General features: G+C 38.4%; 2 protein-coding genes across 2 annotated transcripts in view; one reads left to right on the forward strand and one right to left on the reverse strand.

The window, feature by feature from the left end:
* Window positions 1–1,445: 1,445 nt before the first annotated feature.
* mmab (metabolism of cobalamin associated B) lies at window positions 1,446–13,810 on the reverse strand (the record flags this gene model as incomplete). The annotated part of the gene is made up of 6 exons (XM_043715254.1): window positions 1,446–3,536; window positions 4,457–4,516; window positions 5,976–6,040; window positions 9,384–9,481; window positions 10,088–10,160; window positions 13,736–13,810. Coding segments are annotated over 6 exons (462 nt in total), but the record flags the coding sequence as incomplete, so codon positions are not given.
* A 1,184-nt stretch (window positions 13,811–14,994) lies between these two features.
* Window positions 14,995–15,520, forward strand: part of LOC122562398 (mevalonate kinase-like) — a 34,251-nt gene continuing 33,725 nt past the window's right edge. Inside the window, exon 1 of the mRNA XM_043715255.1 lies at window positions 14,995–15,286. Within this exon, the coding sequence (XP_043571190.1) occupies window positions 14,995–15,286 (292 nt within the window). The remainder of the gene's footprint in view (window positions 15,287–15,520) is intronic.

Genomic DNA, 15,520 nt, shown 5'->3' on the forward strand with positions numbered 1-15,520 from the left:
GGGCTGTTGCATATTATGAAGGCCCGTGGTTATATCTACAGGCTGTGCTGAATGTGTTTCTAGATTCTGCAGCCACCTGTTATAATTATTTGGAAAGAGATCTTGGAGATGGCTTCTTAACTGGCTGCCTCCAGGAAGATAGTGAACAATATTATTTAAACAGAAACTTTCTGCATCCAGGAGAAAGTGAGGACTGCAGATGCTGGAGTTAAAAAAATCAGAGCTGAAAATGTGTTGCTGGGAAAGCACAGCAGGTCAAGGAGCAGGAGAATCGACGTTTCGGGCATGAGCCCTTCAGGATTCCTGAAGAAGGGCTCATGCCCGAAATGTCGATTCTCCTGCTCCTTGGATGCTGCCTGACCTGCTGCGCTTTTCCAGCAACACATTTTCAGCTCTGACTTTCTGCATCCAGCCCTCTTCCTTCCAGGCAGGAGTGTCAGACCATGGCAAGTTACTAAAATGTCTCTTGTAGCTTGTACTGATTATTAAGATGGAGAGAGCTCAGAAGATTTACAAGGATGTTGCTGGGAATGGAGGGATTTGAGTTATAAGGGGCTGAGACCTTTTCACTGGAGCATAGGAGATTGAGGAGTGAATACAGAGAAGCTTATAAAATCAATAGCGTGGATAAGATGAATACCAAAAGCCTTTTTCCCTAAGGTGGGGGATTTCAAGACTCTGGGGCATTATTTAAGGTGAGAGGAGAAAGCTTTTTACAAAAAACATGAGGAGCAACTTTTTTCAAACAATGGTTTGTATGTGGAATGATCTTCTAGAGGAAGTGGTGGATGTGGTTACAGTTAAAATGTTCAGAAGACGTTTAGATAAGTACATCAATAAATGTTTGGAGATATATCGGCCAAGCGCAGGCAGACGAGACTAGTTTGGAGTAATGGTTGAGACGGACTGGTTAGACCAAAGGGCCTGTTTCTGTGCTGTAAAACTGTGATACCAGCAAAGTGCATGGGTAGGAAGGAATTGAATGTTTATGACGACCAACAGGGTATCAATTAATCAGGTTGCTTTGTCTTGGATGATGCCAAAACTAGAGTGTTGAAGCTGCTGCACTCTAGTGCAATTCAGGACTGTTCCATCACATTCCTGCCACCTTATCTGTAGAATAGACTGGCATTGGAGAGTCAGGAAGTTAGTAACTTGACAAATATTCATTTTCTGATCTGATCTTTCAAGAACTTTCCCATTAATCCCATTTCTTTTCACTTAATTGGATGTCGCCATATTCTTGCCAGTGAGATCTCTTAACTTGCAATCTATTAGAAGTCACTGAACTGTCAAGAATTTCACTCTTGTGCTGAGTCTTGCTTTAAAAGCTGTTGAAAACCATGTTCTCATAAAATTTTATTACTAACTATCCTCTATTGACTTGAAAAAACATTGGATTTCATGAATACAATTTTATGATATAGCCTTTTAAGTTTGTTTTGGATTGGACATGGGTAGAGGCTAAAATGGTTGAAGTATATCAGATTTTGAGTGATTATGCTGTATTTATATCCATATAAATAAAGAATTACATATTTATCTGCAGGAACTGGAGGCAGCCATTCAACTCTGAGCCTGTTCTAGCATATAATCAAATCATGGTTGATTTATCTTTAATCTATCGACTTCCATTGGTTCAATATACTTTAAGATCCTGGCCTAAGAAAACTCTATTCATGTTCGATAACCGCATGAGTGCATGGGAGGAGAAAGTTCCGAACTTTTAACATCCATTGTGTGAATAGTTCCATGATATTACTGCTAAATAGCCTGTCTCAATGATTATAACCACTTATTGAGATTTAAAAATAATCCCTTTATTCATCTTCCATCATAAGAGGTAATATAATTAAGATTTAATCATCAATATACCAAAGTAAAAGTCTAGTCTATGCAACAATGCTTCATCTAACATTTAGATATTATCTCCTTTAACATAAACATTTCAAGAAACACTTAAACATAGGGGGTGGTGGAATTTTGGGACACTTTCCCCATAGGTCAAGTTACTTTTAGAACTAAAATTATCTAAAAAATAAATGAGAGGATATGGGGCAAAGACAGATGTACAGGGGTAGGCTGCAGATCAGCCATGATTTAAGTTAGCAGCAAAGCAATTTGGAAGGGGATATAGCCTACTTCTGTTATGCAACCTAGGAAAAATCGGAGATGACAGCTATAGTAGAGAATGACATTGAAAGGGTTAAGAAAGCAATAACAATTTCTTAATGTGTTGTAAAATTATACACCATCTAATTTTTTTTGGCTAACAAATGGCATTTAGCCAGTGCTGCTGTAAAACTGCACAGTACTCCTTTTCATCAAATTAAAAATAAGGGTTAATATACTCACTGATTTCTTCAATAACTATTTATAATGCATTTTTAGCCCCCTCAGCTCAACACAAATAACTAAATTCATCCTAAAAGGCTTTATTTTCTGTAATGAATTGATGAAAATAATCACTTAACAACACTGATTACACAGTCGGAAACAGTATCTAGAATATCTGCAAAAATAAAAACTGTACAGCAGCTGAGTAGAGAACTCAGATGTCATCTGGCTTTCTTTCAGGTACAAATGGGTTTCTTAGCCCTTTCTGTTTTTAAGCCAAATTGATGTTTATAAAAAATATGCACAATGCTTCTATGCATTGTAAAACAAAAAAAAATTCCTAATTTTAATACCTCATTTCATACATGTTAGTAGAACAAACGTTTAATTTGCCACACGGTGAGAAGAATAGTCCTGCCTCAAAACTTCTGGAAGTAGGTCATTTTCTCTACTTGTTTGATAGGTATACATTGTTCCTTCTTTGCACTTCTGGTTAGGCACAGAAAAATAATATTTTTGGGAAAAAGACAAATGCAGTTCTTCTCAGAAGAAGGCAGCTGTCAATACATTTCATTAATAGATGGGAAATGTCCTGATCATACTAGGCAACTATGAACCCAAGGTAATCTGAAGTCAGCATTAGAATCCCCAGAATATACAGTGTACTGTGCCTAGATTTCCATCAAAATGTTTTGTCCATCCAGAAGTACAGACCAAAGATAGCTGTATTTGTAGGTATTTTTAAATTGATCTGTTTAGACATGTTATAACGCACCTCTGAAGCATATAGGACTTTTTCCCTAGCCTCCTGACCCAGAGACAGGGATATAACCACCATGCCACAAGTGTCTGAAAGTGTAATTAAGCTATGAAAAATATGAAACAGAAAAAAAATCACTTTTTGCCATCACCTGCAATGGAAAATTAAAGAGCAAACCAACTCATTTCTCCCACAAATGAAGACAATCTTGCCTGAAATTGAAATTCAAAGAAGATAGCATTGCTACCAATACAAGGATTTAAAAATATAAACTGTAATATGTCTAATAAATCAGCTGACAAAGGGATCACCCATCTTCATTTCAGGTGGAATTAGGACAACATTAATCTAGTTCATATTTGGCCTCTTGTAAATTTGCTCCCTTTTCCCTTCTTTCATAGCAGCATACCTTGCCAACGTGAACAGGTAATCACTTAACCTATGAAGAAAAAGGAAAACCGGAGGTTCATGATCTATAATACTTTACAGTGATGATAAAGCTATAATTCTGTGACCAAGGACTTATCATTGTTGACAAATATGATGATTGAACTACTTTCCAAACTTTACCTAAGTAGGTAATATCTCTAAGTAAAGTAGTTATTTAACAAGTGCTTTGTTGAACTTCAATTGATTTTACTATTAAATCTAATAATATCCCATATCTTTTGTCTTCCTCTAGAAAATGCTCAAACGCTCCCAGCATATTATCCTTCCAGTTATTGAATATGCAATCATACTACTGTTTCATTCTGGACAGCTTCACCACTGTGCTGTCCATATTCTCAACCAATGCCCCACACATTTCCAGCATGAGACATTGAATAACAATTAACAGCTAGCATACAAATAATCCAAATAAAATGCTTCTGCTGCCTAGCTGACAATGGCTAGTTGAATAACTCAACCAAAAGAATGTCAAGACATTCTCAAGCCTACCCATCTATTGGCCAAATGTCTATACAAAGAAAATCTTAAAATAACAAGCACCTTTGCTCAAAGAGGCACTAATTTGGGAAGAAAAATTCACACTGATCAGTAGATACACCGTATGGTTAAAGTATGTGCTGAGCACCGTATGAACTGCTTTGGAATCCCGGACACTGGAAATTTTATACTTTCAGTGTTCATTACCAACCTGTATATAAAATACTATGAATCATAATTTACTCGTTCTCCCCCCCCCTTAACATGCAACCTTATTGAGTAAGGATTAAGCGGGAGCCACTCATCATCTGCAGTATTACTTTCATTTTAGTAGGAATATATGCTTTTCCTGATGTTCATTTACCAGTCCAGAACAACTCAGATGGGTCGAGCTTTACATTAACAACTTCAATAACTTAAACCTAACCCTACCTGTTGAGGTATCTTGCAGCATTCTGGTCAGCTTCTCCAGCTTGTACAATGCGGAAAATGCTGATAAAGGCAAATGAATAGGTAAACAGCAGGTTAGTATGAACTCTAAAAGCACTCAAGATTTTGAAATGGGTTTTATTTTTAATTTGGAATTTCTGGCAGGTGCCCCTTTATTTTTAATCCCATAATCATTTGTTAAGCCTTAGGATAAAAGTCAAGAAGACATCATCTCCTCCTGGGTGGTCTATCAGTCTCCAATGACCACTGCCAAAACGCAAAAAAATGTGAAAGATTAAGGGGTTGGATCAAATTTAATGGACAAGAACAGATAATGGAGTAGAAATGAAGTCAGCAAGTCTAAACCTTTCCCTTCTGATTTCTCCCTGGTGCCCAACAGGAGACTCCAGTCTTCATTTGGCATCTTGCTTGGCATGGTCACTCACTTTGTCAACAATCATTGAACAGAAATAAACTACCTCAGGGAGAAAGAAAATCTTTGTTTAAGCAGGAGGATCAAGCAGATGTTTTTTGTTTGAAATACAGTTTGGTAGCGACTATTGAATGCTTCATGCATCAGGCCGTTTTACTGCTGATAGCATTTGCTAGTCAACCACACCACACCAAATGCAGGAGTTGCTAGCTTACATGTTAAATTGGCTCAAGTATTATGCAGGGATAAAATTATAGAAATGAATTAGTAATCTGGTTTTAAAGGGATAGGGTCTGAAAATTTCTGAAGGCAGAGAGTTTAATTCAGGATTCAATCAAGAAGCTCTTTACTATCACAAAGATCTGGATGTAAGTTTGCTCACTGAGCCAGAAGATTTGTTATCAGACGTTTTGTCACCATACTAGGAAACCTCATCAGTGAGCCTCTGGTGAAGCATCGGTGGTATGGCCTGCTTTTTATGTGTTTATCACATCCAAAGATCATTCTTCAAATGTATTATAAAAGCAATGTACTGCAGTTGCTGGAGATCTGAAATAAAAACAATGTGCTGGAGAAATTCCGGTCTGGCATCACTTATGGAGACAGAGAATCAAAGTTAACATTGAATCCAATATGACTCAAAAGAAAATCATCAGACTTAAAAAAATAATCATCAGCTCGAAAATTAACTTGGTTTCTTTGTTCACAGATGCTGTCAGACCTACTTAGTTGCTTCAGAAGTAGACACTGGAGGAAGGTTTGTTGGATAAAGTTCATTTTTGAGGCTTCACCGATAACTGTTTATATCTATGTCAGCTGTGATTATTAAACTTCACAAAGCCTGGACTCTTTCCAAGTAAATCTCAATTTCACACTTTTTTTTTTTTAGCAAGAATGAGGTCACTTGAAAGGATTGGAACTGCCCATGCAAGGAGGTTTTATATAATGCTAGTAGTTATACAGTAATTACATCCAGACCTCTTTTCAATTACATTCTGATTATCAGCGCTATTTGTCTAAATGCAAAATAGTAGTAACACACACTGAGACAATACTATTGTAAAATGAAGATGCTGTTCATTAACTTACCCCCTCTCTGCCCTACGACAAATTGCTCGTGCCAGGTGCAAGCTTGCACTGCATTTTCCTCCTGACTGCAAAAGAAAAAGAAACTATTGTAGTAGCCTTTGTTCCGCGGAGGACAAGTAATCACGAGTAAGCACATAGCTTTAGTCAGAGGGAATTGCAGCATCACCTTTTAGCACAATGAATACTCTTGCCAGAGAAGGATTAAAATTATAAGTCCAATACCTGAGCATGGTCAAGTTATCAAGGGTACAGATTCATTAGTTGATAAATAAAAATGTAAAAGTAGAATTTGAGCTGAAGAAATACATTTCAGTTTGAAATAAGATCATCAAATACAGTCTTTGAAGAACTAACATGTTTTTTGTCAATTTGTCATGCAATTCACATGAAATTTCAAAATATCATTCTCTTTCAGTGTTTTTAAGATAGAAAATTCATAAATTTGAATTTCCCCATACAAGGTGAGTGGGGATAAATAAAAGGAGGGAGAGATTATTTTCTACCAGGCCTGTGCCAGTGTTTTGTTTCATCTTTGTGAAAGATAAATGGTCACACCTAGAAAGCAAATTCGCCCAGAGGTCTATCAGGTCCCAATGGTATCTATCCAATGACAATACAAAGCTTACATAATTGTACTGATGCACTATGACGGCCAGATACACTGCTTGTTATTACTGGGAAACAAATCCACAGACATTTGAAATTCTATTGACAAGATTTAAGGGCACTCTTGGAACTGCCTTGTTTTGAAGGCTACATGAACCAACAGAAAAAATACATATCTTTTAAGTATGAGCTTTCAGGTTTATTTTCAGATGTTTCATCACTATACTAGGTAACATCATCAGTGAAGGTCTCTGGTGAAACACTGGTGCTATGTCCCATCTCTCTCTTTATAGGTCTTGGTTTCTTAAGGTGGGTGATGTCATTCAGGTTCTTTCTTTACGAAGGAAGGTAAATAGGGTCTAAATCGATGTGTTTATTGATGGAGTTCTGGTTAGAATACCATGCTTCTAAGAATTCTCGTGCGTATCTTTGATTCACCTCTCCTAGGATGTGTGTGGTGTCCTCCTTTGTCCGTATGTATAGAAACTAGTCATAATGGGTCGTGTCTTTTGGTGGCCACTTGGTGTTCGTGTACCCTGGTGGCATGTTTCCTGCTAGTTTGCCCGATGTAGTGTTTTTTAAACAGTTGTTGCAAGGTATCTTGTAAATTACGTTAGTTTTGCTGGTGGTATCTGATGGATACTTTAGGTTCATTAGTCGCTGCTTAGGTGTGTTGGTAGATTTGTGGGCTACCATGATGCCAATGGGTCTGAGCAGCCTGGAAGTCATTTCTGATATGTCTTTGATGTAAGGTAACATGGCTACAGTTTTTGATTGTGTTGTGTCTGCCTGTTTGAGTTTGTTTCTAAGGAATCAGTGGATTGTGTTTATTGGATGCCCATTTTTCTTGAAAACGTTATAGATATTTTTCTTCTGCTTTTTGTAGTTCTTGGGTGCTGCAGTGTGATGTAACTCATTGAAATAATGTCTTGATATGGGTGTTGGGATGTTGCTTTTGAAGTTAAGTATTTGGTCCATGTGTATTGTTTTTCTGTAGACGCATGTTTGAAGCTCTCCGATGACTGTACGTTCAACAGTAACGTCTAGGAATGGGAGTTTGTTGTCATTTTCCTTCTCTTTTGTGAATTTTATGCCGGTCAGGAAATTGTTGATGGTGTTGTATAATTCCTCTAATTTGTTCCGTTTTGTGATGACAAAGGTGTCATCTACATAGCGGACCCAAAATTTGGGCTGAATAGATGGGAGGGCAGCTTGTTCAAGTCTCTGCATTACTGCTTCTGCTATGAGCCCTGATATTGGTGATCACATAGGTGTTCCGCTGACTTGTCTGTAGGTTTTGTTATTGAATATGAAGTGGGTGGTGAGGCACAGGTCCACTGGCTTGAGGATGTTGTCTTTGCTGATGATGATGCTGACTGGTGTTTGTGGTCCTGGTTTCCCTAGTAGTGATCCCAGTGTTTCTTTGGCCAGGTTGATGTTCATGGATATGAAAAGAGCTGTAACGTCAAAGGAGGCCATTATTTCGTCCTCTTCTGTCTTGGTGTCTTTGGTGTTCAGCAGTTCCTGGGTGGAGTGAAAGGAGTGGCGTGAATCTTCAGTTAGTTGTTTTAGTTTTTGGTGGAGTTCTTTGACTAGTCTGTAAGTTGGTGTACCAGGTAGGGAGACTATGGGTCTAAAGGGGGCCCAAGGTTTGTGTATTTTTGGTAATCCATAGATACATGGTGTGTTGGATCCATCTGGTTTCAGGTTTTGGAAGTCTGTCCTGTTTAATTCTCCTGATTTTTAAGTCCTGTTGAAAAATACAAGATGCTGTTTAATAGCTATGGGGTCAAGTCTACCACCACCTGCTGGTAAGGGTCAGAAGCTGCAAGCAGAGCATTTGTCTTTTTAAGATAGTCTGATTTTTTTTTCAAAACAGTCGTGCATCCCTTGTCTGCAGGTGCGATAATGGTTCCTCAGAAACAACACAACCAAAACCTATAGCCACATTACCTTACAAAGACATATCAGAAATGACTTCCATACTACTCCAACCCCTTGGCATGATGGTAGCCTGCAAATCTACCAACACACTTTAACAGCGATTTAATGAACCTAAAAGATCCATTAGATATCACCAGCAAAACTAATGTAATTCACAAGATACCTTGCAAGAACTGTTAAAAGAACACTACATCGGACAAACTAGTAGGAAACTTGCCACCAGAATACATGAATACCAAGTAGTCACCAAAAAACACGACCCACTATGACTAGTTTCTATACATACAAAGGGGGACACCACTTTGACTGGGGCAACACACACATCCTAGGACAAGTGAAACAAAGACACGCACGAGAATTCTTAGAGGCATTGCTTTCTAACCAGAACTCCATCAATAAACACATCGATTTAGATCCTATCTACCTTCCTTCATAAAAAAGAACCAGAAATGACATCATCCACCTTAAGAAACCAAGACCTATAAAGATAGAGGCGGGACATACCACCAGCACTTCACCAGAGACTCTCACTGATGACGTTACCTAGCACGGTGACGAAACATCTGAAAACAAACCTTCAAGCTCAGCGAGCTAACTTAAATATTTATCAACCTGAGCTACAAAACTTCTCCAAAATTGCCAATATATATCTTTTATTTAAATCTAGTTTTGTGGTAAGTATAACTGATGTAGAAATAGTGTTTCAGCATGCATTTTACCCTCCATCCATAGTCCAATTTGTCAGATACCTTGAGGTGATGATACCTTGTTCCAAAAAGTAAATTTGTAGCTTGATGTGTCATGGAATATAGGATTTGAGAATACATGTGACAGGGGAGAATCCTATGATATACGTACTGGCAAGATGAAATTCGAGAGAGGTGGGAGCTGCTTTGTATATCGATCAATCCAGTTCTCCAGTTCAATCACTGGCTTTTCACTAAATGCTGTTCTCTCTAATACAAACACACAAAGGATAAATCAACATTTTTACGTACATTAAAGAATCCTCTGAACAAAGATCTGTGTAAACCGTATATATAATTCTGGTTACCAGTGATACACTGACATAAAATCATGCATTGTGGAAACATCAATAATAGCGCCACATCAGATGCAAGACTGACTGACCATCAATAGTGTGTGACCGAATCTCAGCTCTCTACAATAGGGATTTCACTCTGTTCTCATGCCATCTTGTGCCCCTGGCAACATTAGCCTATCTCTTGACACTTTAGAGCCTTGAGGTAACAATACCATATACAAGGATTGACATTCTGTTATGATTCCCACAGAGAACACTCCCACTTTTAGCTCGTCACCAGACAATAGTGAAGATTTATTTTTCGATGTGAAGGAGGAAATATTACAAATGGATCGAATGTTCACAGGTTCCACCAAGTGCTGCTGATTTAGTTCAGCAGTAGTCAATATTCAGCCTGTTCACTATGAATCAGATAGTCTGCATCTAGAGGAGCAGATGCAAAGGACAAACAAGGGTTATGTAGGAGCAAGGGAACTAAATTATTGCAGCCTTAATTGAATTCCTTTAAATTCCTTACTAAGATGGCTCTCTCGTGCAGAAGAAATGGGAGTAGCTACGTTGGATCCAACATCCTGTAACACACACTGGATCTGTGAAACAAGCCAAACAAGATTCAATATTTAATATAGCCACAGAACACAGCCAAGTTCCTGAAATAATTGATTACTAGGAGCTTACAAGTTGAGATTATCTCAAGGTGCTGTTCTTTGTGGTTATTACATAAATTATAAATATGTCTTAGTTATTAGAGTTCAATGATATTAATCTGTAAATAGCCTTCATCTTATAGCTAAATATACAGCAGCCCTTGAATATATGATGTAACTCAGAAGGCATAACAATGGAAATCATTTCTGATCAGAACTGGATATAGTGTCTTTACAACTCATGCTTCAGTCTTTCAAAAGATGGACCATAACCTTTGAAAGATGAGGCCAGGTACAAATTATTAAGCTAATCTTATTTAAAAGACAACTACATACTTACCTTTTAAAGGAAGGACAAAATGGAGTAACTTTTATATTATATTATTTTTATTTTTAGATAGCCCTACACTTCAACAACCCTTTGCCTACATCTTTACAACTCCTTGTCAAGACTTGTACCTTGCAGACTATTAAAACTCAACTAATTTCCCATGTTTCTTCATTTCCCTTGACGTGAACAGGCCACGACAGACTCTTCTCTATTTCTCTTTCAGTTGTAAGCCATTGACCAATATCCACTAAACGTTCAGTTTCTCCCACAGCAACCTTGATCACTCTTCCTCTTGTCCGATTACATTCTACAGTGCAAGGTTTCTATTCCATTCTATCTCAAATGTTCTGACATTACCAGCTTCTACACCCATGCTTCTAATTATTAATTTTATAAGTTTAATACCTATTCCTAATAGCACAAGGACAGTTAAGATCAACCACATTGTTGTGGTTCAGAATCACAGATTGGTCAGATCAGGTAAGAATGGCAGATTTCCTTCCCCAACAGGCATTATTGAACTAGATAGGTTTTTACAATAGTGTTTACATGGTCACTAATGGGCTAGTTTTTATTCCCGATTGTTTTATTGAATTCAAATTTCACCATCTGCAATAGTGGGATTCAAGCCTATGTCCTCAGAGCATTACCATGGCGTTCTGAACTACTAACCTAATGGTATTACCTCTTTGCCACCCTTCCCCCCCTTTGTATTTCAGAGTAGATTTCCACCATCATAGTTAACAGGACACTCAACTGCACCCATTAAATTCTTACAGTCTTCTCCCAACTATTAACCTCCTGCTCAGTACCACAATAGTGCACCCTTGTCCTTCCCTTACACCCCACTAGCCTCTACATCCAAAGGTTCATTCTCTGCCATTTCTACAGCCTCTAGCAGGAAAACAGCAACCATATATTCCTATCTGCTTTCAGTATTACTAAGAGACTGTTTCCTCCATAATACCCTGGTTCATGTGTAAATCACTCCTAATACTTAGGAAGGTGCATTGTGCAGGGGTTAAGTATAGAAGAGATAACATCTGCACTTTTATCTCCTCCCTTCTTAGTATCTCACCCAAAGATTCCTTGCAGGCGAAACAACATATCTGTACATCTTTCAATTTTATTCTGCATTTACTGATCATGATGTGAGCTTCTCTACACTGGGGAAAGTAAACACAGAATGAGCTATTGTTTTGCTGAATCACTCTGATCTGCCCACAAGCTTCACATTACCTGTTTGTTTAATTCACTGTTTCACTGTCTCATACATTGTTCCTAATGAAGATCAATGGAATATTGAGGAATTGCATCTCAGCTAGCAATTAAGGTATTTTACAGGATTCCAGACTCAACACAGTTCAATAATTTAAAATTATAACTGCTACTCTATTCATATGTTCTACTATTTCCATTTGTGCTTCCCCTAGAACATCCCTTTGTTCCTTTACTCATCCCATTACTATTCTGATTTGCCTTGAATAGTCATTCCTTAAATCTCTCCTGCCTTACATGATATCACAGACTTCCCAGTTGTTCTTTACACTCCTCTGAGCCGCTGTACTTGTTTAAAACAGGATGAAAATAAGTGGTGCTAGAACATGCACAGTTGTGAAGTCAGAAATTCATCTTGGGGGCAAACATGCAACCCAGGTCGCAAAGTATCTGATCGTAAGAATCACAGTCAGTTTTTTGTTGACTTTTGATTATAAAAACACCAAGGTTAATTGTGTTGCAATCACTGCCTATTTATTTGCTAAATTAGCCATGACCCATAACCTTCAAGATACCTGAGCACCAGATCATGTTGTATACTTTATATTAAGTCATTAGGAAAAATTAAAATGCAATACCTTTAAAATTAATTTCAAATTTTACAGATTAAATTTGAGAATTGAAAATTTTTTAGTTTGACTCAAAGTTGAACACTAAGTTATGTAAATATGATTGACAATGTATGTATTGGTTTTACTTAAACTCTTTTAGAAATGAAGGTGTTTCTGAATTCTAAACCTCATTTTTGAAGACAATTCCAACCTGCCACAACTGGTTGAATTATTTTAAAGTACCCCAAAGCGCATCAATATTCTTAACATATACTGCACCAGAGTCTAGATAAACTGAGATTGTTCTTAGAGGAGTGATGTTAAGGAGAAGAATTTAAAATAATGAGTGATTTTGATCTAGAGTAAATAAGGATGAACTGTCTCTACTGGCAGGAGTTTCAGAAACCAGAAGGAACTTGGAAACAGGAGGTCTTTCTTTTCCTTTTAACCTGAGCATCTCTGGCTAGATGAACATTTGTTGCCTATCCGTAATTATCCTTGAAGTGGATTTCTAAGTGATTTTTGAGGATATTTGAGAATCAATCACATTGGCGAGGGTCTGGAATCACATGGATGCCAGGCTAGGTAAGGATGTCTTCCTTAAAAGGAGATTAGAAACACAGATGTTTTATTCTATGACAATTGCCGCCTGTTTCTTGGTTGACCTTAGGCTAGTTTTTTTTTATTCCACCATTATCAAATGAATTCAAAGGTCACTATCTGGCATGCTGGAATTGGAACCCAGAATATTCACCTTGGTCTCTGACTTGCTAGTCCAATGACAAAACCACTATGCAAACTTCTCCCCTTTCAGATTAAGTCTAATCCATCATTTAATTATACCATGGATGATCTGAACTGGATCTTAACTCCACCTGACTATCTTGATTCAATATTCCTTGGCGAGCATAGGTTAGAAATTGAAAATTAAGCTAATATCTATTGCTTTTTGTGGGAGGTCTACTCACACATCCACCCACCCTCCATGGAAGCCTCTTGAAAAGTTATAATTTTAAGGTTAGGTCCACTTGTTATAGTTTTCCTTACCAGCAAAAAAAATGTTCTCAGTCTTCCCTACCATTTCTTTCAAAATTCTATAAAATAAATTTACTTATTAATTTTCTATATCATAAGTAACACAAGTCTAAATAGGTTATGGGAGGCAACATCATTCTTGAAGGTGCGGTAATATGATAGTGAATTTGGTCTACCTCAAATACTTCTGTGAGTCCAGAATTGTACATAATACTCAAGATCAGAGGTAACCAAAAGACTGGGACTTTTCTTTCAAATTCTGGTACAGGCACAATGGGACAAGCAGCTTCCTCTGAGCTAATTAATTCAATGATTCACTGTACCTTGTAAAGTTCCTCTCCAAATTCATAACCTTGATCCAGGCAGAATTCAACTGCCAGCCTGGAAAAAAAAACAGTTCACAGACACCATAAAACAAGTAAAAACTTCTCCCTTTATCACTCCCAAAGAATAGTGTCCTAAATACCAAACACATTTTGGCAGAAATCCAAGATCCTAGCAATGAAAGAACAGTAGGGTGAATCTTACAGTTTTTTTGGGCAAAGCACAAGTTACAATAGTTTTTGTGCAGTGATTCTCACTGTCAGAGTTTTCTTACTGTATTTTTCCGAACTCACCACATTAATTGATATTTCAGCCCTCACAGTGAGACTAATGTTCAATTTTGACCACATCTTTACCAAACGCCATTCCCAGAATAACTCGCTGTTCAGTGAGGGCCTCCTTAAGACCAGCATCCGTTGTGGCTGTACTATCCTCCAAAGCCCACAGCATTGGCATCTGGAAGCCATGCTGCTCAACTGTTGAAGTAGAGAGGAGAGATTGCAAAGACGGGGAGGCTAACTCCATGCTTCTCTGAGTGGGACCTGGAGATCCTTGTGGATGTGGTGCTGGAGAGGAGTCATCTTCCTAGAAGAATGGCAAAGTAGTCCTATCATCATACCTTGCTAGCATGGTTGGAAATAGTCAGCACCATTTCTAGGGTAAGGAGTACTGGGCAGCAGTGCAGCAAAATGATCAATGATCATCGCTCCTCCAAGATAAATGCAATGCTGTGCTCTATACTACCCCACACTTATCTGTGCCATAGCATACATTTCACACTAATGCCTATGGTTTAACACATGCTCTGTTGCATGAGACACCTCCCTCATTCGCTGTCATCACCATTTCCATCCTCCCATATGACTAACCACACATGCCCTCCATGCTGCTGTTTCGCTTTCTGGGAACACTACAATACCTTTTCCCCATTTTCATCAGTCCCAGTAGCTATGCTGCTGACTTGCAACTTACTCACTCAGACAAGACATAACAGGTCGTAGTGACATTGTATGGGTGGTGCCAGCAGCATTGATGAGGACTTCGCAGTGGGCTCACAAGGAGTTCCAGATGTGTGAGGGACAAACAACCCAGGTCACTAGCAATCGGAGGACTGCTGGAGACAAGGCACCTATTCAGCCTCTGCCAGGAGATGACTCCTATGATTTTGGCAATGAGGACTTTGTCCATTTGCACAGGGAGAAGCAGCAGCAAACAGACATAAAAGAGGCTTTGACCTTTATGCTGAGAAGCTGCAGCAATGCAGCATTCTCTCAATACACTGCCTGTCATCTCAGCCAGTCCTGAAACTGTGTCTGCCTCCACGTACAGGCTGGCAATTGCCAGAAACAGACAGGCTCAGTACCAGCAGTGGCTGCTGAAGAGTCCCAACACCTACCACGAATGTCTCCAAGCAGTGGACCTCAGGACCAAGGACATGGCAAGAGTGGGACAGGGGACCGCAAATTTAATCCAAGTGCATCTTCCTCACAAGGAGACAGGGTGGTCCAGGATGCACCAACTGGAGGAGAAGCAACGGCTGGAAAACCCATGTAAAAAATTTGTTCAGCATATGATGTGATGTTCATGGTTTGCAAAACAAACTATGTTAAATTGAAACTTTGGTTTTCAAACAATTATGACAATAATTATTACATTTTATAAATCTTTGCAATTCACCATTCATGTTGTTGTCCCTTTATCTGTTTTGCCTGTAGAAGCTTTGATGAACCCTGTAGTAATACTCCTTGGACATTAACAAGGTACATAATTGGAGGTGCCCGACA

This window comes from Chiloscyllium plagiosum, chromosome 25, assembly GCF_004010195.1.
Source record: "Chiloscyllium plagiosum isolate BGI_BamShark_2017 chromosome 25, ASM401019v2, whole genome shotgun sequence".
Taxonomy (NCBI): domain Eukaryota; kingdom Metazoa; phylum Chordata; class Chondrichthyes; order Orectolobiformes; family Hemiscylliidae; genus Chiloscyllium; species Chiloscyllium plagiosum.